The following is a 25,022-nucleotide window of genomic DNA, read 5'->3' on the forward strand; positions in this document are numbered from 1 at the left end:
GGATCGAGCCATCAAGTAGCCGCTTCGACGCCAAACGAAATCGTAAGGATTAATTTTTTTTCCACCTGTGTTGCTGCATTTCATTCGTTCGGTGCGAGCCAACGCAGAACGTGTTCAATCCTGTTCGATCGCGACCAGAGCGTCGCTCGCGCAAGAAGGAAAAACAAGCAACGCGCGTACGTGTTTAATCCTGTTCAATAGCCGTTGCGCGTGTGAGAAGGAAGCCAAAACGTGTCCGTGCATGTTCAAATTTGTTAGCCGCACGTGTTTTAAGAACAATGCCAGTCGGACACTCACCGCCCATACCTTTAGTGAATCCTGAAGATGAAAATGTGATTCCACCGTTACCATCACCCACACGAAGTGAAAGTGAATCTTTTCGTGGTTTTCAGGATTCGGAAATAGCAGCTGATGCCGCCACCACGAAGGAACTGACCGGACTTTTCCGACAGCGAAACCAGGTGCACCGCAAATTGGTGCGGTTACATTCGACTTTCCGAGGCGTCCGGCATTTCGAATTGGCCCAGCTTAACGTTATGAGCAGCAAACTTGTCAATGCTTATGCCGAGTTTAACAGCATCCAAAACCACATAATGGCGCTCGTTCCGGATGAAAAAGTGGCAGAACAGGAAAGAGCCTGCGACGCTTTTGAAGATCTGCATGATTACCTCTCCACGGCAATTGAAGGAATAATAATCCAGATGAAAAATGATGCTATTCTGCCACCCACCGCACCGCAAGTTGTAATTCAACAGCAACCATTGAAGGCACCGATTCCTACCTTCGATGGGATGTATGCAAATTGGCCAAAATTCAAAGCGGTTTTCCAGGACCTAATGGCCAACTCAGCAGACACCGATGCAATAAAATTGTACCATCTGGACAAGGCTCTTGTGGGTGCGGCGGCTGGAGTTTTGGATGAAAACATTATCAGCGCTGGTAACTATCAGCAAGCATGGGCTGTGCTGACAGAGCGATACGAAAATCAACGTGTTATCGTCGAGTCACACATAAGAGGATTGCTCCAACTCAAAAGGATGTCAGGTGAGTCGTATAAGGATTTGCGAGCCCTTTTAGACGAGTCTACACGTCACGTAGAAAGCCTCCGGTATTTGAATCAGCAGCTCATCGGCATTTCGGAGCACATGATTGTTTACACCATTACGAATGCACTGGACAAAGCGACGCGCAAGGCTTGGGAATCAACTCTTAAACGAGGTGAATTGCCTAAGTATGAGTCGACCATCGCTTTCCTGAAAACCAGATGCCAAATTTTGGAAAACTGCGAGACTTCTACACCAGTTGCACCGACGCCAGTCCCCAAATCGAAGTTCGTCACAGTAGTACCGAAGGCACCAATCCAGAAGAGTTACGCTACTACGACGGTCAACACGAATCAGGCAGAAATGTGTGAGCTTTGTGGTGGTGCACATTTCAACTACCAGTGTGCCACGTTGAAGAACTTGAATGCATCCCAGATGAGTGAGAAGATTCGAGCAGCGGGTGCATGTTTCAACTGCCTGCGCAAAGGCCATCGATCGAACAGATGTCCATCCAACAACAGCTGCAGAAAGTGTCAGAAGCGTCATCACACTATACTCCACGATGATAGTGCCGAAGGGTGCAGCCAGGATGGACGTACGAAGGTACCCACCCAGCAGGTACCAGAATCGGCTAACGTTGCGACTCCAGTTCCTGTTTTGAATTCGAGCACTGCTCCTAAAGAAGATCCACCAGTTTCGACAGCCTGTTCATGCAACTATGGGCAGTCATCAAAGATAGTGCTGCTACTAACTGCAATAGTACACGCCATTGATCGACATAATCAGCCACATGAGTGCCGTGTGTTGCTCGACAGCGGTTCTCAGGTAAATTTCGGCAGACATCCTTGGGTTCCCTAAGAAACGAGCCAATGTTGCAATTACCGGCATAAACGCCTTGAAAACGCTTGCTCGAGACAAGGTTTTCGTAAAATTCTGTTCCCGTTATGAAGATTTCCATGCCAACATCGAATGTTTGGTTACACCAAAGGTAACGGGCACAATTCCATCTGTCAAGATTGACGTCACCGAATGGAACATCCCCCAAGGGATTCATTTGGCCGATCCTGAGTTCCATAAGCCTGAGAAGATCGACATGCTAGTCGGAGCTGAGCTGTTCTTCGACTTACTGAAGCCAGGTTGTCTTACTCTCGCCGACAACCTGCCACAATTGCGAGACACTCACCTTGGATGGGTGGTCGTCGGAGTGATAAACGATGCCATCGTATCCAACGTAGCCATTCAACAATCCAATGTCGCATCCATCGCCCGTGTGGAAAGGTTGATGCACCAGTTCTGGAGCGTTGAAGAAGTTCCCGATGTTACGCCGCTGTCTGTAGAAGAGCAGTCATGTGAAACACATTTCCTTTCCACTCACAATCGCAATCCAAATGGACGATTTGTCGTTAGCCTACCTCTGAAGGAAAATGTTAACCATATTGATGATTGTCGTGCCTTAGCTTTGAAGCGATTCCTGATGCCTGAAAAACGGCTGCAGCGTGACGCCGAACTTCGATCCCAGTATGTTGATTTCATTCGCGAGTACGAGGCTCTTGGACATTGTCACGAAGTGAAGGAGTCCAATGATCAATCCAATCGGGCAATGTACTATATGCCACACCACGCCGTTCTTCGACCACATAGCTCCAGCACCAAGTGTCGTGTGGTGTTCGACGCAAGCGCCAAGTCATCGTCACCAAAGCTATCGCTCAACGAAGTACTCAAGGTTGGTCCCATTGTTCAGAGGGATCTGTTTTCCATCATGCTGAGTTTCCGGAAGCATGCTGTTGCCTTTTCGGCGGACATAACAAAAATGTATCGGCAAATACTTGTGGCCCCGGAAGACACGTGCTACCAGAGAATATTTTGGAGAGAGCAGCCAACTCAACCGCTACGTGTTTTAGAATTGGATACTGTCACGTACGGTACAGCATCCGCTCCATATCAAGCCACCCGATGTTTGCTCCAGCTCGCCGAAGATGAGTCAGCAGACTTTCCCATTGGTGCTCGTATCGTAAAAGAGGATTGTTATATCGACGACGTGTTATCTGGTGCGGATACCATCGAGGAAGCCATTGAATGCCATCGCCAATTAAAGCAGATGCTCGCCCGAGGTTGTTTCCCCGTGCACAAATGGTGCTCCAACTCGGATGCATTTATGCAGTGTGTTCCAGTCGAGGAACGTGAAAAGCAGTTCACCTTGCAGGAATATGGTGCCAACGAAGCAATAAGGGTTCTTGGCCTACTGTGGGACCCGAATAACGATCAGCTTCTCATCGCTCATCAAAATCAACAATTGTCAACGCCGGCTCAACCAGCGACCAAACGGATCATATACTCCGAGATTGCAAGGTTTTTTGATCCATTGGGATTGTTCTCACCGGTGATCGTGGTCGCCAAGATTCTGATGCAGCAGCTATGGAAGACCAACGCAGGATGGGATGACATCCTGAATGAACAATTCCAACAACAATGGCGACTGTTGCAAGAATCTCTGCCTCATCTAAATTTTATTCAGGTGCCACGATGTGTGACTTTTCCGAATGCCGTGGCCTACGAACTTCATGGGTTTGCTGATGCTTCTGCCGTTGCGTATGGTGCCTGCATTTACGTGCGCAGTATTTCCGCCGATGGTTCCGCACAATTGAAACTACTCAGCAGCAAATCAAAGGTTGCACCACTGCATGAAGTAACCATCCCGAAGAAGGAATTGTGTGCTGCTCTACTGCTAACTCGCCTGCTGGAAAAGGTACTACAAGCCATACAGATGAGGTTCCGAGAAATTGTTCTCTGGTCCGATAGCACAATCGTCCTGGCCTGGCTGAAGAAGCCTGCCGATCGTCTGCAAGTTTTTGTGCGAAATCGCGTGGCAGAGATCCAGAGAACCACCGGAAACTTCAAGTGGTGTTACGTTCGTTCGGGAAGCAATCCAGCTGACGTGGTATCGCGAGGTCAGTTACCGGAACAATTACTCAAAAACGAACTATGGTGGAACGGCCCCGTGTTACTTAGATCAACCTACTACGAATTAGAAGATCCAGAAGAAGTTCCTGATCAGCTGCTTCCAGAGATGAAATTGGTCATCGCTACGCCAGCTGTGAAGGTCGAACTCTTTCCGTTTGTAACTAAATTCAGCAACTTTCGCAAGGTACAACGCATCATGGCATATGTTTTGAGGTTCGTCAACAATTGCCAGCAGAAGCATTTCCTCGATCGTATTCTCACTCCTTATTTGACCATCCGAGAATTGCAGCGCTCGACGGAGGTGCTCATCAAGATTTCCCAGCACGTTCAATTGGCAGACGAAATTGAACGCCATCAGTCCAATAAAAATTGCAAGCGAGTCGGAAATCTTCGTCCATTCATCCAAGATGGCTTGCTCCGAGTTGGAGGCCGACTCATTCACTCCAAGTTGCCATATGCATCAAAGCATCCAATCATATTGCCCGACAAGGATCCCATCACGACGATGCTAATCAGGACGATGCACATCGAGCTGCTTCATCCGGGCCAATCAGCGCTCATCAACGCAATTCGACAGCGGTACTGGCCGCTCAAAGCTCGTTCTATTGTGAGGCAGATTACTCGCAAATGCGTACAATGCTTTCGTGTGAGACCGGGAGCCACAACGCAGCTGATGGGGAATCTTCCGCAATCACGAATCGTGCCATCTCCACCATTCGCAGTGACTGGTGTGGACTACGCTGGTCCTTTGTTGGTAAAGCAAGGAACCTATCGTCCCAAACTCGTCAAGGCGTATGTAGCAGTGTATGTTTGCATGACCACCAAGGCCGTACACCTCGAAGCGGTTTCTGATCTGACGACGGATGCGTTCCTAGCATCACTCAGACGCTTCATCAGTCGTAGAGGATTGGTACAGCAGTTGCATTCTGATAATGCAACCAACTTTAAGGGAGCGAACCACGAGTTGAACCAGCTGTATCATCTTTTTCGAGATCAACAGATGCTCGATCAAGTTCAACAGTTTTGCGCAGCACGTGAAATCGAGTGGCATTTCATCCCTCCTGACGCCCCTGAATTTGGCGGACTGTGGGAAGCGGCAGTGAAGTCAGCAAAAACTCACCTGAAGCGAGTCGTCGGTAACGCGCGGTTAACGTTTGAAGAATTGGCAACTATTCTCACGGAAATAGAAGCTGTGTTGAATTCTCGCCCTCTATTCAGCATCTCCACCGATCCAGCTGATCCACAAGTGATTACACCAGCACATTACCTGATAGGGCGTCCGCTCATCACACCAGCCGAGCCGTCTCTGGAAGACATCAAAGCCAACCGTTTGAGTCGATGGCAGCATTTGCAGCTCATGCGTGAGCACTTTTGGCGTGCTTGGAGACGGGATTATCTCAACACGTTGCAGCCACGGAAAAAGAATCTAAGAATGATGCCGAATCTACGCCCCGGAATGGTTGTTCTTCTCCACGACAAGACACAGCCACCTTTAAACTGGAAGCTGGGACATATCACCGCTGTCCACCCTGATGCTGAAGGCCTACTTCGAGTAGTGGATATTTTTGTCGATGGTTCTACTTTCCGCCGTCCGGTCAACAAGCTTTCCGTTCTTCCCATCGAAGACAACTCCATCGCATCTCCATCCGACGACGAATCTGTTGTCACGTAGTTCCAACCGGCGGGAGTATGTTCCATCCGTCACAGCATATACTGTTTCCCCTTTGCGCAACGATAATTGAGCGGTGTCGCACTGCACTGTTCGTGTATCAGCGTAGCTGTATTAATGTTGATGTATTATTAATGATGTGACTTATTTCCTTCCTTCTAGCATATAAATTTGCGCTGCAAAGCAGCAACAGTTTCAGTCAGCGTCATTCGTTTGAGCATCGCCGGAACGGTCCTCAAGTGGCCATTGCGATTGCTCTCAACCATACAGTCCACCCGGAAGGAAAAAGAACCCCAGCTGAAGTCCGCGAAGAATCCAGAGAATTTCTTTGTAGTGACTCAGCCCTCCACGTTCCACTAACGTTCCTCCAGTCGGAACAATGGTGTTTTCGGCAAAGTTCTTGAGGAGGTCAAAAGCTACTCGATTATGAATAGATTAAAGTTCAATGGACCCGCCAGTTGGCGCTAGTGAGCATTATTTTTCATATCCTGTATCTCGAGATCATGATCATTTGGAAGGGAGGTAATATTCATAGACAGGTCGAGCTCTGTCCTAAGGCGAACACATTAGTTCTGACCTTGCCCACTAGGCGTCGCTAATGAAAATGAAACTTTCTCAACATTATATATTTCCAATGTCTGATAATTTAGGAAAACGCTGTTTTGGTAAAGTTCTCCAGGGGGACAAGTGCTGTTTGACAATGTATAGAAAAATATCGATTTTACCCGCTAGGTGACACTAGTCAATTCGCAATTATCGTGGAATTGCCATTCTGTCTTGCTTTCCCAAACTTTTCGAATCCATCATAAATAAAACCATTTTCAACCAAGTCAAACATAAAATAACAAATTCACAACATGGGTTTTTTAAAGGCCGTTCAACTAGTACAAACCTTTTAGAAGTTGTTGATTACTCGTTAAATGCCATGGATAAAGGAAATCATATAGAAGCTCTTTACACTGACTTCAGCAAAGCTTTCGATAAGCTGGACATTCCCATGTTAATATTCAAACTTGAAAAATTGGGAATCGAGATGAGACTCCTCAATTGGATTAAGTCGTATTTAACAGATTGTCAGCAAATAGTAAAATTCTATGAGATGAAATCTGATATAATTAAAGTTACTTCGGGGGTTCCTCAAGGTTCACACTTAGGACCTCTTCTTTTTATTTTATATGTCAACGACATCTCTCTCATTTTAAAAAACATTAAGATTCTCATATATGCGGATGATATGAAGCTATTTTTAGAAATTAGAAATAATAATGACTATAATGTTTTTCACAATGAAACACAAATCTTTTATACGTGGTGTTGTAAATGTTTACTGGAGTTAAATGTTAAAAATGTAATCTCATGACTTTTAGCAGAAAACAAATCACGGCTTCCGTGTCAATTACATTAGGTAATCAAACCGTTCAGAAATGCGATAAAATAAGAGATTTAGGAGTTATCTTAGATAAAAAATTAATATTTGTGGAACATTACAACACAATTGTTCATAAAGCTAGTAATATGCTTAATTTTATAAAACGCTTCGGATATCACTTTCAAGATCCTTACACAATCAAAACTCTTTACGTAGCATATGTTCGGTCTATTTTAGAATATTGTAGTATTGTTTGGTCACCATTCATAAAAAAACACGAAGTGAGAATTGAGTCAATCCAAAAACAGTTTCTATTATATGCACTGCGCAAGTTAAGACGGACAGTATTCCCTCTTCCATCTTATGAAGCACGTTGTATGTTGATAGATATTCAAACATTGAAAGAACGTCGGGACTATGCTATGATCTCGTTTCTAAACGATATCGTCATGCAGCGTATTGACTCATCTTACATATTGTCAAAGTTAAATTTATATGCTCCCACTCGTCAATTACGCAATAGAAATTTGTTCGCGATAGGTCATCACCGTACAGACTATGCTAAATTCGGACCACTAAACCAGATGATGGCTGTGTATAACGAGCATTGTGAAAGTATTGACCTTACCATGCCCCGAACAAGTTTAAAACAGTTTTTCAACTCTTTACGGCATCATAGTACATAGAAATAGTTTACAGGATAGTATATAAGCAATTAATATTTGTATAATGTAGTCTACACTTTATTGACGAAATAAATAAATAAGTCAGTACGCATTTTGCCTTTCAATTTCTGCATCTCAACATAAAGGCAGTTTAGAAGGGTGGTTTAGAATACTCTCACTATGCTGCGCTAGTGAGCGTTCATGCTCTCAGCATGTGGTAGATTGTGATATATCTCAAATGTCTAATGATTGCGCTTTTGGCAAAGTTCTTGAAGAGCTCAAGGACTACTCGATCATGGATAGATTAACTTGGAATGGACCCGCAAGGTTACGATAGTGAGCAAGTATATATTATATTCTGTATTTCGACATCATGATAATTTGCAACGGTGATGTCTTTGGTAATATTCATCGGCAGGTCGAGTTCTGCCATACGGTGAACAGATTAGTTTAGAACTCACCTATTAGGCGGCGCTAACGAGGATGAAATTTTCAGAATATTATAGATCTTTTTTTTAAAGTCTGGTAATTGCTAGGTTACGCGAGTAAGCACGTGTTCTTGGTGACACTAGTAAGCACGCTTTTTTTCATTTTCACCATTTCAATATTAAGGAAGTTTAGAAAGGTGGTGTCTTCAACAAAATTGCTTGATAGGTCAAGGACTACCCAATAGTGACCGATTAGTTTGGTATACTCTCACTATTCGGTGTTAGTGGGCGTGGAAGCTTTCAGTATATGGTAGATTATGAATTATCTCAGAAGTAAGCAATCAAGCTGCCCTGGTCAAACAGCACTCTTCGAAAGCTAAAAGCTCTTTCTAAGCGCATGTTCACTTTAGCCAGTAATGAGTATCGTTGTTACAACAAGCTTCTGTATAAACGCTATGTAAACCGCATGCAGAATAATCTACACCGAAACCCGAAAGGCTTTCGGTCATTTGTCTACACGAAGCGAAAAGAAACTGGACTTCAATCAAGGATGCTTTACGACGGCGAAGAAGCTACGACAACTGTGGCGAAATGTACGCTGTTTGCCAGATTCTTCTCGAGTGTTTTTTCAGCTGACTCGCCAACCGCAATCGAACTCGAAAATGCTTCTCGTGACGTTCCTGCTTGTACTGTTGATATGGATGTGTTTACTGTCTCCGAACAAATGGTTATATCTGCAATCCTGAAAACCAAGCCATCTTATGCACCCGGCCTCAGTGCCTTCAACTGTAATGGAAAAAAGTTCGGACTTAATTGTAACACCACTTGCATATATTTTTAACCTATCGCTTCAGCAGCAAGCGTTTCCTGAGGATTGGAAACGCTCAGTAATGTTCCCGGTATTCAAGAAGGGTGACAGATGCAACATGGAGAGCTACCGCGGAGTCACTTCGCTTGGAGTCGAATCTAAAGTATTTGAATCAATCATCAACGAAGCGTTATTTTCTGCTTGTCGACACTACATCAGTACATCCCAGCACGGATTTTTCCACGGACGTTCGGTCGAGACGAATCTCGTCTGCTTCACGTCATTTTTCACGGAACAATTGCCTAAGGAAGTGCAGGTGGATACTATTTACACTGATCTAAAGGCAGCTTTTAATAGAGTTAATCATGAGATACCGATAAAAAAAAAGCTTGATAAGCTAGGGTGTTCTACTAGATTCTGCCATCGGCTTCGATCCTATCTTGTACACCGTGAAGTCGTTGTTCAAATTGGAGATATTGTTTCAGAATCCTTTATCAACACTTCCGGAGTTCCTCAAGGTAGTACGCTGGGTCCACTGCTTTTTTCACTGTTCGTGAACGATGCAGTTTTCGTTCTAAGGCGTGGAGGAAAGCTGTTTTTTGCCGACGACTTAATTTTTTTTCTTGTTATACGAAATAAAGCCGATTGCCGTGAGCTACAGCATCTTATCGACACCTTTTATAGCTGGTGTGTAAGAAACAAGATGGTCCTTAGTGTTGCAAAATGTTTTGTCATCAGCTATTTTCGAACGATAAATATGCTTACCTTCAACTATAACATCGCAGCAACTCAGCTGCAACGCGTTGACCACGTGAAGGATCTAGGAGTCATTCTTAATGAAAAGCTAACGTATACTCATCACGTCTCTGCGCCCATCGACAAAGCCAATCGATTACTGGGATTTATTTTCAAAATTTCCAGTGAATTTCGGGATCCTCTGTGTTGCAAGGCAGATTAATTGCTCATTGGTGTGCCCGCAGTTGGAATTTGCAAATGTCGTTTGGTGCCCCTATCAAGCAACGTGGAGCCTTAGGATCGAAGCAGTCCAGCGTAAATTCATACGATATGCGTTACGTGGATTACCGTGGAACGATCCTTTAAACCTGTCACCGTACGAGGACCGTTGTCGTCTTTTAGGACTTAATACTTTAACACATCGGAGATATGCAGCGCAGGCTACCTTCGTGTCAAAGATTCTGCTGGCTGAATATGATGATCCGGAGCTGCTAGCGCAAATCAGCCTCTACGCGCCTACCCGTTCTCTTCGCCCACGAGCCCTGCTGCATTCTGAAATGCGCAGCACTAACTACGCTGCAATTGTCCAATTTTGGCAATGAGTCGTCGCTTCAACGAGTTTACTGAAATTTTCGACTTCGTCATGAATTCTTTGCAATTTCGTCGTCGTGTATTGTCACTAGTTTAATTGTGTTTAGTTCAACTTAGTTTAGTTTAGTTCATTTAGACAAATTGTCAGTTGGACATTTTATACAAATACAAGTCAACTAAATTAGAAAGATAATGTTTTCGGAAAAGTTTTTGAGGAAGAATAATGGCTACTCGATTATGAATAGATTATTTACTGCTCTGATTCTTGTTAATATTATTTAAATTTCTGAAGTAGCCTCAAAACGAATAAGAGGATAAATTCATCATCCCATTCTCTGGCGCATTGTGAGAGTATTCAAAACCAATCTGCCATCATCAAACAGCTCTAGAACTACCGATGAATTTCACTGAAGAAAGCCTTCTTCTAAACTGTCATGATTTTGAGGTGCTAAAATACGTAAATTATTATTTTTCTTTCTAATGCCCCCTAGTAACTGAAATCCACGTTAATCTGATAACACCATTTTCATGAATTATCAAACTTTTGACTTAAGCTACTACGTAGTAGAAGTTGTATTCTCCCTACCAATGAGTGAGTTCTGAACTAACCTGATCACAGTAAGATAAAACTCAACCTGTCGATGTATTTTGCCAAAGATACCACTCATCCCAATTATCCTGATCCCGAGAAATAAAATTTGAAAAAAAGCTTGCTCACTAGCGCCACCTGGCTGGTCCATTCCAATTCAGTCCGTCTATAATCGAGCAGCTCTTGACTTCCCCAAGAACTTTGCCGAAAACACCATCATTCTAAGTTACACTCTTGAGATGTATCATAATTTACCAGGTCTTAAAAGTGTCTGCGCACACTAGCGCTGCATAGTAAGAGTATTCTAAACTAATCGTTGGGTAGTTCTGGACCTCTCAAGCAACTTTGTCGAAGATACCACCCATCCAAAATGCCTTTATATTGAGATGCAGAAATTTAAAGAAGAAATGCGTATTTATTAGTGTCACCGAGCGGGTTAATTCAAAATATTATTTACATTGTCAAACAGCACTTGTCCCCCTGGAGAACTTTACCAAAAACAGCGTTTTCCTAAATTATCAGACATTAGAAATATATGATGTTGAGAAAGTTTCATTTTCATTAGCGACGCCTAGTGGGCAAGTTCAGAACTAATTTGTTTGTCTTAGGACAGAGCTCGACCTGTCTATGAATATTACCACCCTTCCAAATGATCATGATCTCGAGATACAGGATATGAAAAATAATGCTCACTAGCGCCAACTGGCGGGTCCATTCAACTTTAATCTATTCATAATCGAGTAGCTTTTGACCTCCTAAAGAACTTTGCCGAAAACACCATCATTCTAAGTTATTAGACTTTTGAGATATATTATTATCTACTCCATGCTGAAAGCATCTACGCTCACTAGCGCCTCATAGTGAGAGTATTCTAAACTAATCTGTTACCGTTGGGTAGTCCTCGACCTCTCGAGAAACTTTGCTGAAAACACCACTCTTCTAAACTGCCTTTATATTGAGATGCAGAAATTTAAAGGAAAAATTCGTGCTCACTAGCATCACCTAGTGGGTAAAATCGAAATTTTCCTATACATTGTCAAACTGCACTTGTCTGCCTAGAGAACTTTACCAAAAACAGCGTTTTCCAAAATTATCAGACTATTAGACACCATTTTTCCAAGTTATTAGACTTTTGAGATACATCATAATCTACGATATGTTGAAAGCTTCTACGCTCACTAGCGCCGCATAGTGAGAATATTCCAAACTAATCTGTCACCGTTGGGTAGCCCTCGACCTCTCGAGCAACTTTGTTGAGGACAGTACTAGTCTGTCTAATCACGTTGTTGAGATATAGAATTGTTTTAACATGTGTTGAATATTTGCATTGGCACTAGAGCCGCCTGGTGGGGTAATTGCGAGTTATACTTTCTACCATCCAGAAGCTCTGGACTTCTTTTATAAATTCCCCGAAGACACCACCTTTCAAAATAATCAGGGTCTTGATATATTTGACATTGAATCCATTTGATGATAGTCGAAACTACGACGAGAATTTCGATTTATTTACTCTCTCTTCATAACACCCCTAGCGTCATAGTTCTCAACTAATTGGATACCCAATTACACTAAGTTGTAGGCCCAAGTGAGTACAACAACTTTGCCAAAGAAAGTATGGCGCTACATGTTGACACGGACGAAATAATCGGCCACAGCCCCAATTAGTCGAAATCCCATAAGCTATGGGTATCCTACAACGCGGGTACCGCGCAGTAGGAATCCGCGCAGTAGGAATCCGCGCAGTAGGAAGCCGCGTTGTAGGAATCCGCGTTGTAGGAGACCCGACTGTATTGGCCGTGAGTTGGTAAAGATTATGAAAGTATATAACTATTAACAGGTTCAGAAAAGCTTTCCCGGTCTGCTCGATACACCACCATCGAGGCGTATTGTACTCAAGATTTGGAAGTTATGTTCTACTATAACATCTTGAGTATCCATTATGATTTTTGATTGATGATTTACTAATATCAGACTTTATCCCTAGTAGTAAAACCACAGAGAACTCAGTGGTAAAACTAGTAAAATGAAAATATAAACTAAAAACGAGTGTTAGTTTCCTAAATATGAAGCTTAGAAAACTATGTTATTTCATCTATTGTGGCTTGATGATGTCGATGGACGGATAGAATTTGCTTAGTGCTGATATTTTCGTAGAAACTTAATTTAAAATCCTTCTATTTAAGGGGTTATATATGTTGAGGTCGGCCAAAAAATCGAATTTTTTCTTCTATCGTAAAGCTCAGGTTCTTAAGAATGTTACCTCAAATTTTTATAGAGATCGGAGCAGTGGACGCAAAGTTATAGCGTTTTTCATCTTGCTCCCTTATGGAGGTGTCGCTTATACTTGAAACTTTAAACGCGATTATCTCGAAATCATGTTTCCCAAAAGCGTCTTTGCGGTGACTACGATTGCCGGAAAAGTGCTCAACCGATCTCAAAACTTTTTTTTTTTTGACTTGTTCGTAATTTAACTGCCGTGTCCTTGAACGATTCCATTTTTTCGTCAAAATTTTCATATTATGAATTTTTTAATATTTTTTTCAGGCGATTTTTTTTTTTTTGGAAAGATCGTCCCCGTTTCCAAAAACAATTTTTTTTAATCGATTGTTCAAGGACACCATAGGTACATATACTAATGATTTTTTTTAGTTTGATGGTTTCTGTTGAGCTGTTGGACTGGAATCGTAGTCACGGCAAATCTCTTTGAAAAAAAAACGCATTTTGCGGAAATTGCTATAGCTTCGACAATTATAATTTTTTTTTCTCAAGTGGATTTTGCAAATTGGACATTGTACTACCCTAAACGTATAACAAGTATTTCATAAAAAATATGGCTACATACCTTTATAAAAATTCAAACTTAACCCCTTAAGGGTTCAAACAATGTATTGTTATATTAAAATTTAGCTATATCGTTGTATGTAGAGATTCTTAATTCCTATTCTATCAGAATGTTTCATTCGAAGTATTGTCCAGGTTGCAGATAGAAGCATGATTGGCTGTTATGCGTTAAATATGTTGAACATCATCATGACATGTTCGCATGCGTAAATCATCATTGCATTCAAGTTTGTATACTGGCGGGTCGTAGCGCCGCCTAGTGGCAAGTTGCTACTTGCTGGATGCATTATAAATCGAGTTCTTTTTCTTACGTTTTGAAAACTGTACTTGTGTCTACAAATGGCTGATCAATGCAATATTCCACGCTCTTCATCACCTGCTCTAACCAGTCTCTTTGTGACGTAAAAATTCCTCTGAAATATTTAAACTAATGTTATTGTGTTCAACTCTTCACCAACAGCAAATGTCACCCACCGTGATACAAACCGCTTAGCAAGTACTTCAAACAGTTCCACCGCCACATGTGCATCGTTTGCTGCGTACTTAATCTGCCGATCAGTTAAATCCGAGGACTCCCAGTCAGAGGCACTGATAGTCCAATCTTTATCCATCGTAATCCCCAACGCATTTTTAGCCAAATTAGCCATCCCGTATGGCCACGGAAAACCACTGTCCCTCGCTAGGTGTCGTAAATCCAGTGTTCTTATTACACGAATATTGTAATCCTCCTCCAAATAGTTTGCATCTACGTCCGGACCAACACCGACTTTCAAAATACTTGGATCATTCAAAAGATTACGCAACTCAGAAGGAATCCGCCTCATCTCGCACAGCCGGAATAGTGCGCAGAATCCACGGTGCGTTGCCAATTGCAGAAGGGCCACAGGGTAGCGCCTGCCTCGTTCACTTACCCATTCACAATCGAGTCCAAGAATTGGGTGCTCCTGGCAATGGGTTCGTAGCGTTTCAATTACGCGTATGCATTCCCGAGAATTTGTTACTATCTTGATCGTTTGGTTATAAAGTGGATCTGTTCGTCCGAAAAATCGCTTGACTACGTAAATTGCAAAAACAACTGCAGCAGCTGTGACCACCATCGAAGATAATTCATTTTGTTGCATTTAGTGTACAGTTAGAATAAACCATAAAAACAGAATACTTCAAGCTATACTATACTATATTGTGATTAATGGCATATTCGTTTTTGACAGTGCACTACACCGGTGTAGTCGGTGCTACACTCATTCAAACTTAGGTGTAATCAGTCTATCTCTTTCTTTGCACTACACCGGTGTAGCACCAAGAAAAAACGAAAACGCCATAAGAAACAACGCTAAGAGAACACAAAGTAAAAAAAACGTCCGGTCAGCACTTCCACTAAAATCGTCTACGTTGTCAACACTCAAGACCAGTGATTCTCAACCTGGGGTCCGCGGACCCCTATGGGGCCGCGAAGTCGTTGCTGGGGGTCCGCGAAGAAAAATATATTTTCTGAGTGCAGATTGAAATTTCAAGTCTTGTTTCCTAACAAACTAAAAATAACATATTGATAGCATACAAAATCGAATGGGGGTGCGCAGCAACGGCAGCAACCCAGGGCGATTTCTAAGGGGTCCGTGGTACGAAAAAGGTTGAGAACCGCTGCTCAAGACGGAGACACCTCGAGGTGTGCACATTTTTTTTTCTATCTGTGATTGCGGTTGGCATCAGTGTTGCCACATTTTATTCTGTATCTATTTTTTGAGAAAATCTGCACCAATAAAAAAAATACATTCGTTCAACTCTAGGGGCAGATCACTCTAGAAATGTATAACAAATTTGCATCAAATTAGAAAAAATGCATTTAATTTCCATTTTTGCATCAACTTTGCACTCCCTCGCAGAAAAGTTTGTTTAACAAACGTCCTACGCTGATTCACTTTGTTCGACGTTTTGCTGAATGTAGGGCTAATTTTTTGTAGGGTTTTGACGCCTTACACGCAACGCAAAATACATTACGAATTTCTATTTTGATGGAAAGAAATGCATTTAATTTAGCTGATTTTAAAAAATGCATCGCAAGTGATCTGGATGGATGACAGACTAGATGACACGACGTTACACGCTCTAAATGAAGTGGTATTTCGGAAGACCCAACGAAGAAAAATCGACGAGAACTTAATTCACTGAGAAAATGTGTTTAATGCAAGGTAAAGAAACATGGAATCTGTAACAAAAAATTGACGTGTTTAATATCGATCTTTCCAGTGGTGCCACTGAGAAGCGGGGGCAACGCAGCTCACAAGGTTGGTAGAGATGGTGAGTGCAAGGGGCTGCTCCATCAACACCCCTGCTCAGCCACTGCAGTTCATGAGTCCAATACCGGAACGATGATGTCGAAATGCTGCCGTTGGTAAGCCTTTTGTCATCATATCCGCAGGCTGATCGGCAGATGGAAGATACTTGAGAACAATGTTGCCATCCCTTATCAAGTACCGTAGAAAGTGAAACTTCACATCGATGTGTTTGACACGTCCAAAACCTCTAGACTCCTCGGCGATTCTCATAGCAGATTGATTATCCTCGTAAACGCAGATCTGTTCCTTACTACTACATCCCAAATCGTACAATAGTCGGCTCAACCACATCTTCTGACAGGTCACAGTACAAAGCGCTGTTTCCTGGTCAGCCAACTGACTGTGCATCCGAACACTCCTCCACTCACAGAACGTCTATCGGAAGCATTATTGGCCCAGTCAGCATCCGAAAAGACAGTAATGGTGCTGATTCGTTCGCACGAAAGACGAGGCCAAAATCAAGCGATCCTTTAATATAACGTAGTATCCTCTACAAATGCACCCAATGCGCATCGCTGGGGCAGCTCTGAAGCTGGCTGTAGAAGTTTACTGAAGTCCAGTCTGGTGGTTAACGAAGCATATGACAAGCAACCAATGAATTCTATAAACGGCTGCGTGGTTCGGCTCTGATCGTTCACTTTCGGTAGCTTCAAACGGTTCTCAATGGGTGTTGAACACGGCTTACAATCCTCCATTCTGAAACGTTTCAGAACGTTCTCCAGATACTTCCGCTGACTTAATTTCATTACACCGCCAACAGAGTCGTAGTCCATCTGCATCCCAAAAAAACATTTGATTTCACCAATGTCAGTCATCTCAAACTCCTTGGACAAACAGCTCTTCACAATCTGCACTCCTTTCAGTGATGTTCCAGCAATGACCACGTCGTCTACATAAAGGACCATGATCACTCTAGTCGCTCCAGATCCACGAGTACACAGACACCGATCATTAGCGCTTTGCTGGAAGCCAAGACGATCTACCACAAAACCATGGAATCGACTGTTCCACGCACGAGAAACTTGCTTAAGGCCATACAGAGACTTTTCCAGCCGACAAACTAGCTTCTTTCCTACCTCGAACCCCTCTGGCTGTACCATAAAAATCTCCTCTGTAAGTGCGCCATTCAAAAAGGCAGTAGGTGTAGGTTTCACTATAGTCGAAGCCAAACCTTTGGCTAAAACCCCTAGCCACTAGCCGAGCTTTATAGCGATCTGGTTCTCCATGTATACCATGTTTTAATTTATAAACTCACTTACTTGTGATCGGTTTGCGATTTGCCGGCAGCTCAGTTAAAGTCCAACTTTTATGCTTATTTAGGGCTGCCATCTCATCATTTACAGCAGCTTTCCACTTCGGCCAATCCTTCCGTGCCTTCGCTTCAGCCAACGACATACTCTATGGCATTTAACGCATACGCTGCGTGCTCCATTTCATAGTCAGCTTGCCACGCCGGGGTTTTCCTAATACGCGGTAGTCTACCAGGGATGCTGGATTCTATTGGATAATTCTCGCTGTCATGACACGATCCGAGTTCTGACTCTTGCCCAGAGCAGTCTTCCTCGACAAAGCTCTCGTAGTGCGATACTGACTCATCTCTAGATGTGTTATTCTGCTCATTTGGACCTCTGAAATCCGAATCCACCTCAACAGCTTCTGGTTTTTCATCATCAGCCGCAACAAGTGAGAAAACGTCCGAAACCAGTTCATTGACATATTTTGGGAAAGCTTCACCGTGCGAAGACTCCACAAAATTCACATCACGGACGTGCATCACTTGACGCTTTGTCGGATGCCATACTCGGTAACCATTATTCGCGTAACCCAGAAATAATCCTTTCCACGATTTCGCGTCTAATTTACCTCGTTACTCTTTTGGTACATGCACAAATACGGTACAACCAAAAACTCGCAGCTTATGTACATCAGGTCTAGATCCTTCCCACAGCTGATAAGTAGTCATGTCAGGATCAATTGCACTGGAGGGACTACGGTTCAAAAGATAAACAGCAGTCTGCACCGCACAGCCCCAGAAACTTTTGCTGACACCAGAGTCCTCTAACATCGCTCGCACTCGCTCAACTAGAGAGCGGTTCATCCGCTCGGATACACCGTTTTGCTCTGGACTATATGCCACTGTCCATTCAATTTGAATTCCGCTTTGTTTACAAAACTGTTCAAACGGGCGATTTTTATATTCCCCCGCGTTATCACATCGCAAGCGCGAAATTTTCCGTTCGAATTTCGCCGATACCATCGAGGCATACTGCTGGAAGCAGTCGTACACTTCGTCTTTTGACTTAATCAAAAACACCATCACGAAGTGGCTCCAGTCGTCAATAAAGGTGACAAAGTATCTCATACCGCCTATACCAATCGGTTTTACCGTTCCGCAAACGTCCGAATGTATCAGCTCGAGCACGCACTTGAAACGGGTTTCGAGTCTGCTTGGCCGCAACACAGGGTTCACAAACAATAACGCTTTCGTCCTTTTTGCGACCGTTTAAATTTAAACCAACACACATGTCTTCGCTTATCAATTTTTCCAAGCTTCGTGCATTCAGGTGACCAAAACGGCGATGCCACAGTTCCAGATATGCCGGCACACGCCCGAACGCTAACAACGAATCACTTTTATTTCGATTTTCGGCAAACATGTCCAAACGGTATAGCTTCCCTAATCTCTGAATCCCGATAGATTTGAACCGAATCACTTTCAAAGACTATCCTCATACCAGCTTCATCACACCGCATCACCGAAAACAAGTCACACCGAAGCTCTGGCACGTACAGAACCTTTTTAACGGAACACTTTATTTCCTTACCGTTCACGACAGAGGTCACCTTCACCGTTCCCGCTTGCTTCGCTACAATCGTTTCACCATCCTTAGCGATCGCGATCTCCACCGACTGCTTCAGCTGTTTCAAGTCAAAGACCAACGACTTGTCATTAACTAAATGGTCTGAGCAACCGGAGTCGATGTACCAATTCGCTCTATCCGATCCGTGAGAACAAGCACTGTCCCTGCTAAACCCAGCAAAACACAATTAACTTTATTCGGCTACGTGAGCTTTGGGTTTATTTACTTCCTTCTTCTTTTCACCTTCTTTCTTCTTTGCTGGACACTGCCAATTTGTGGCCCTCTTGCCTACAGCCAAAACATTTTATTTTTCTCTTCTTGGGCTGTTGCTTAAAGCCAGAAAAAGCTGCTTGTTTACTTTCCACTGTACACTCTCCCTTGCCCTTCCTCTTCATTTCTTCGTCTAGAGGCCGACACTTAACGAACTTCAGAGTGAGAACATCTTCCGGCATCGTTTCAATTGCCGTGACGACCGCCGAATAAGACGACCCGAGAGTTAGAAGATGACACACATCAAGCTCATCCAGAATCGCACCAGTTGCTCGGTATTCACGCACCAGTTTGTCGAAGCAAAGAAAGTGTTGCTGCAAGCTGCCTGTTTCATAACGGAGAGTGAGCATTTGCCGCTTCAGATGCATTCTGATCGCCACACTGTGCCTTTCAAACACTCGGTGCAATGCATCCCATACATCTTTCGGGTGCTGTTTGTCTCGAACGTACTCTAATAGCGAATCATGAATCCGCCCCACAAGCAAGGATTTGCATTTGCGGTCCTTCTTGGCTCTTTTCTCGCGTTCCTTTGATTTCCTATTCTTAACCTCCTGGCTATCGGCCGGATCTTCCTTCAGCTCATCAACATCCGCGGCATAGCACCATGTAAATGAAACGACTTGTTTATACGAGTGACTAACAATCAATGATTTATTCTTCTTTTGAATACATGGGTATGCGTGTGTGACGCTTTCCTATCTGTATTACGGGGGGATATTCAATGGTAATAAAGGAGCTATGACATTTAGTAATTACTATTATGTTTTATCGTCACAGTCAGAGGAAATGCGTCAATCTCATTCCCAAGACGTGAATTTCACTGATGAAGAGCTTGAGACTCGAAGGCTAATTCATACTGCCATTGTTGTGCCAGAGCCGAATTCGCTGTTTATGATGCGTTCTTCGTTGGAGCCACTTTTGCGCATTGTTGCATACTGCATTCGTTTTACTCGCAATCGTTCCCCATTTATAACTGTCGAAGAATTCTCAACGGCAAAGTTGGCTTTGGTCAAACTAGTTCAAGCCGAGTGCTTCGAGAATGATCTTAAACATTTGCACAAGCATGGACATGTCCATAAAAGGTCTACGCTTAGGTTGCTTCGTCCTTTTCTTGATAAGGCCGGCATCATTCGAGTTGGTGGTCGTCTTAGTTATTCCGCCCAAGAATTTACTACAAAACATCCAACAATACTTCCAAGTGTGCATCCCTTCACCAGAATGCTCGTTGATTATTTTCATCGTCAAACAGTCCATGGAGGACGTCAACTAACACTAGCGGTTATGAGACAGGAGTTTTGGCCCATACATGGTAAACGAGTGGTCAACACCGTGCTTCAGAAATGTCATCGTTGTTTTCGCTGTAATCCAGTACCTATCCAGCAACCAACTGGCCAGCTTCCGTGTCCACGCGTTCGACCAAGTAGACCGTTCTCCATCGTAGGTGTGGATTACTACGGTCCTTTTTATTTAAAGCCTCCGCATCGTCGTGCCGCAGCTCCCAAGGCATATATCGCTGTCTTTGTTTCGCCACCAAAGCGATGCATCTTGAAATCGTCAGTGACCTATCAACAGTTGGATTTATGTCGGCTTTCCGTCGCTTCATTGGATATCATGGTGTTCCGAGCGAAGTTCATTCAGACAATGCTAAAAACTTCGCTGGCGCCAAGCACGAGTTAAATGAACTATACCGCATTCTAAATAATGAATCGAACAAAATTGGAACCGAACTTGCTCAACAAGGTATTTCATGGCAGTTTATTCCTCCTAGAGCACCCAATTTCGGCGGATTATGGGAGGCCGCAGTTCGCTCCGTCAAAACGTCTCTCAAGCAGGAAATTGGTGTACGTCAGCTGTCTCATGAAGATTTCACCACGCTTCTTGTTCAAATATCGGCTGCGCTAAATTCCCGTCCATTAGCACCATTGTCTGACGATCCCTCAGACTTCGATGCCCTCACGCCGGCGCATTTTTTGATCGGCACCTCTATGAAAGCCCTTCCAGAACGAGACCTCCGCAGCATCCCCACAAATCGTCTTGCCCACTACCAACAGCGACAGCAAATGTTCCAGCACTACTGGCAAAGATGGAGCAAAGAATATCTTTGTGAATTGCAAACATTGTTGGTGACCCAACAAATAAAAGACCGAGATATTTCCGGCTCCGTATTCAGATTTATTGAATAAAAAGTTCCTGAAATTGGACGGCTATCTTAATTCATTGTTCTTTAGTAAGACCCTGCGCTAACTTACGTTTAGTGATTCTCGGTCTGCTTGCCAATTTTATCGGTTATCTGGCCTACACCTATTCTTCGCCCAGGAAACTGCGATGCTAACAAATCATAGATTTAAGTAGATTTAAGTACATAAGTAAATTTAAGTAGGTTTAAGATTTCAATTCAGATTCCAATTTAGTTACCTTTACGCTCTCGATTAGTTCACGGCAATGATTGTTTTTATGATAGGTTAATTCCATTTAGCATTAATTTTAGGTTAGTTTTATATATCGCTACGTAGTTGCAAGCCTGATTTTCAAGCTCTTTTTACTTCCCTTCATAATCCTCCATATGTCAATTTGGCTCATGGTTGAGCTCATGTTGGTTGTTGCCCCGTTTTCCCAGGGGTTTGTGTTGCTCGACATTGCGCAGGTAACAAACATCGAGCAAGAATCTGCAACCAAGCCCAATTCGTATCGGTAGCATCGTGGTACTACGAGAGGACAACCTGCCACCACTGCGCTGGCCTTTAGCCAGAATCATCGAGGTGCATCCTGGTGAAAAAGGTATCGTTCGCGTAGTGACTGTAAAGACAGCAAACGGAATATACAGAAGACCCGTATGCCGAATATGTCCACTGCCATCGGAACACAAAAATGCCATAGCAGAAGAGAGTACAGAAGGTCCTTAAATTTTACATGTTTGTTAGATATAAGCTTTCTATTGTTAATGGTCAATTTTAGTGTTATATGTCTAGATTATATAGTTGAAACTAGTTCAAGGGGACCGGTAATGTTGCAATTAGTAGTTAGTATCTAAATTTTGCTATGCCTACATTATCCTAAACTATAAACTAACTGTTATACTCTTATCGTCTAAAAGAAAAAGGAGCATCTCTAATTGTTATCACATACACTGATTGTATGATAGCGAAGTAGTATGCAGATCCGAACGATAGTAGGTAGAAGATAGTAGGAAAAAATTCTGGCCTGTCAGTAGCCAACCGATTGCCTTTAAATAAACACGGCCTCTACACGCGCATCTTTTACAATAAATCTGTGTATTGTTTAGTTTCAATAAAGTGATTATTATTCGGAACGTTATTCGGAAGTGGTACTTTTATTCGGAACCGAATTTCACCTATGAACTAGGATACAATTTTGGAAGGAAGTGGGACACTTTGGAGAAGGAACATCTACAGGAAAGGAAAGGATTGAACATCAGGGAACAGTGTAAGAAAGGCCTACAGATCAGTAAAGGTAGAAAAGGAGGTAACGCTGGATTTGGAATTGTTGGAAGTCAATGCCGATGGTGTTTGGGAGTTTTAACTCGACCCACGAGCCGCAATCCAACAGACACCATAGGTACATATACTAATGATTTTTTTTAGTGTGATGGTTTCTGTTGAGCTGTTGGACTGGAATCGTAGTCACGGCAAATCTCTTTAAAACAAAGCGTTTTGCGGAAATTGCTATAGCTTCGACAATTATAAATTTTTTTTATTTTGTCAAGTGGATTTTGCAAATTGGACATTGTACTACCCTAAACGTATAACAAGTATTTCATAAAAAATATGGCTACATACCTTTATAAAAATTCAAACTTAACCCCTTAAGGGTTCAAAAAATGTACTGTTACAATAAAATTAAGCTATATCGATGTATGTAGAGATTCTTAATTCCTATTCTATCAGAATGGTCCATTCAAAGTATTTTCCAGGTTGCAGATAGAAGCATGATTGGCTGTTATACGTTAAATATATTGAACATCATCATGACATGTTCGCATGCGTAAATCATCATTGCATTCAAGTTTGTATACTGGCGGGTCGTAGCGCCGCCTAGTGGCAAGTTGCTACTTGCTGGATGCATTATAAATCGAGTTCTTTTTCTTACGTTTTGAAAACTATACTTGTGTCTACAAATGGCTGATCAATGCAATATTCCACGCACTTCATCACCCGCTCTAACCAGTCTCTTTGTGACGTAAAACTTCCTCTGAAATATTTAAACTAATGTTAGTGTGTTCAACTCTTCACCAACAGCAAATGTCACCCACCGTGATACAAACCGCTTAGCAAGTACTTCAAACAGTTCCACCGCCACATGTGCATCGTTTGCTGCGTACTTAATCTGCCGATCAGTTAAATCCGAGGACTCCCAGTCAGAGGCACTAATAGTCCCGTCCTCATCCATCGTAATCCCCAACGCATTTTTAGCCAAATTAGCCATCCCGTATGGCCACGGAAAACCACTGTCCCTCGCTAGGTGTCGTAAATCCAGTGTTCTTATTACACGAATATTGTAATCCTCCTCCAAATAGTTTGCATCTACGTCCGGAGCAACACCGACTTTCAAAATACTGGGATCATTCAAAAGATTACGCAACTCAGAAGGAATCCGCCTCATCTCGCACAGCCGGAATAGTGCGCAGAATCCACGGTGCGTTGCCAATTGCAGAAGGGCCACAGGGTAGCGCCTGCCTCGTTCACTTACCCATTCACAATCGAGTCCAAGAATTGGGTGCTCCTGGCAATGGGTTCGTAGCGTATTAACTACGCGTATGCATTCCCGAGAATTTGTTACTATCTTGATCGTTTGATTATAAAGTGGATCTGTTAAACACCCGATAAAGTTTTTGAGTTCGTAAATTGCATAAGCAAACACTGCAACTCTGAGCACCGTCGAAGATATTTCATATCGTTGCATTTAGTGTACAGTTAGAATAAATCATAAGAACAGAATACTTCAAGATATACTATATTGTGATTAAGAAACAACGCTAATGGCGATTTCGCTTCAGAGATGCCACACGCTCATCCAACATAACTCAAAAGTGAGTGGCCAGCCACTCAATTTCATAAAAAGTGCACATAGTCAAATGGGGGCCCATATTATTGGCTCGAATCAAAACTTATCGAAATGTCAATTGACGATAGGTTCATCCGGAGTGTTCATTTGTGTTTACATTTTGCTAGCGTTGCCAATTTTATTTTGTATCCAGCACCCAATGTGGCTACGCCACATCGCTTTTGCGCGTGCTGTCCTTACACTAGGGATAGCCCCTATGTTTGAGTAAGCCGGGCAAACGAGTGGATCACGGGTTCGCTTGCTTCCGACGGCGGGTCGGTTGGCACCTCGCCTAGGCCTCGGTTATGCAGCTAAGCCTCATCGAAATGAATCGGTTGTGTCACCGGAGCCGGAATACGAATTAGAACCAGCCAGCATTCCGGCTGAGTTAAACTGGGAAGTTTAGTAAAATTTAATCTGGAAATAAAATTTTTTTGGCAACGCTCCAGCACCCCGTTGATTTCACCACCTGGGCGCCAGATTGACGATATGAAATGAACTTTGTTTACTTTCGACAAGTTTTGATTCGAGCCAACAACATCCAGCCGGTTCGAGCCAACAATATGGGCCCGGCTGGATGTTGTTGGCTCGAATCAAAACTTGTCGAAAGTAAACAAAGTTCATTTCATATCGTCAACCTGGCGCCCAGGTGGTGAAATCAACGGAGTGCTGGAGCGTTGCCAGAAAAATTTTATTTCCAGATCAAATTGTACTAAACTTCCCAGTTTAACTCCGGAATGGAATGCTGGCTGGTTCTAATTCGTATTCCGGCTCCGGTGACACAACCGATTCAAG

General features: G+C 43.0%; 3 protein-coding genes across 3 annotated transcripts; 1 reads left to right on the forward strand and 2 right to left on the reverse strand.

Moving 5' to 3' along the window:
- The first annotated feature begins 278 nt into the window (after nt 1-278).
- LOC131681067 (uncharacterized) lies at nt 279-5,676 on the forward strand. Its single transcript, XM_058961773.1, has 2 exons — nt 279-1,868; nt 2,032-5,676. Exons 1-2 carry the CDS (start codon nt 279-281, stop codon nt 5,674-5,676), a joined length of 5,235 nt encoding a protein of 1,744 aa, XP_058817756.1.
- A 7,917-nt stretch (nt 5,677-13,593) lies between these two features.
- LOC131685661 (exonuclease 3'-5' domain-containing protein 2-like) lies at nt 13,594-15,000 on the reverse strand. The gene is made up of 2 exons (XM_058969530.1): nt 14,174-15,000; nt 13,594-14,112 (listed from the first exon to the last, which is right to left on the reverse strand). Exons 1-2 carry the CDS (start codon nt 14,818-14,820, stop codon nt 14,007-14,009), a joined length of 753 nt encoding a protein of 250 aa, XP_058825513.1. The 5' UTR covers nt 14,821-15,000; the 3' UTR covers nt 13,594-14,006.
- A 6,317-nt stretch (nt 15,001-21,317) lies between these two features.
- On the reverse strand, nt 21,318-24,212 carry LOC131685662 (exonuclease 3'-5' domain-containing protein 2-like). Its single transcript, XM_058969531.1, has 2 exons — nt 23,437-24,212; nt 21,318-23,375 (listed from the first exon to the last, which is right to left on the reverse strand). Exons 1-2 carry the CDS (start codon nt 24,084-24,086, stop codon nt 23,270-23,272), a joined length of 756 nt encoding a protein of 251 aa, XP_058825514.1. The 5' UTR covers nt 24,087-24,212; the 3' UTR covers nt 21,318-23,269.
- Between the last annotated feature and the right edge of the window lie 810 nt (nt 24,213-25,022).

The sequence above is a fragment of the Topomyia yanbarensis genome, chromosome 2 (genome assembly GCF_030247195.1).
Source record: "Topomyia yanbarensis strain Yona2022 chromosome 2, ASM3024719v1, whole genome shotgun sequence".
Lineage (NCBI taxonomy): Eukaryota > Metazoa > Arthropoda > Insecta > Diptera > Culicidae > Topomyia > Topomyia yanbarensis.

What these genes read in the sequence shown, in the direction of transcription:
- LOC131681067 (XM_058961773.1), top strand. Translation starts at nt 279, where the DNA reads ATGCCAGTCGGACACTCACCGCCCATACCTTTAGTGAATCCTGAAGAT. An exon ending in TGCTCGACAGCGGTTCTCAG is followed by an intron (nt 1,869 to 2,031) that starts GTAAATTTCGGC and finishes GTTACACCAAAG; the next exon opens with GTAACGGGCACAATTCCATC.
- LOC131685661 (XM_058969530.1), bottom strand. Translation starts at nt 14,820, where the DNA reads ATGCAACAAAATGAATTATCTTCGATGGTGGTCACAGCTGCTGCAGTT. An exon ending in GCTAAGCGGTTTGTATCACG is followed by an intron (nt 14,113 to 14,173) that starts GTGGGTGACATT and finishes TAAATATTTCAG; the next exon opens with AGGAATTTTTACGTCACAAA.
- LOC131685662 (XM_058969531.1), bottom strand. Translation starts at nt 24,086, where the DNA reads ATGCAACGATATGAAATATCTTCGACGGTGCTCAGAGTTGCAGTGTTT. An exon ending in GCTAAGCGGTTTGTATCACG is followed by an intron (nt 23,376 to 23,436) that starts GTGGGTGACATT and finishes TAAATATTTCAG; the next exon opens with AGGAAGTTTTACGTCACAAA.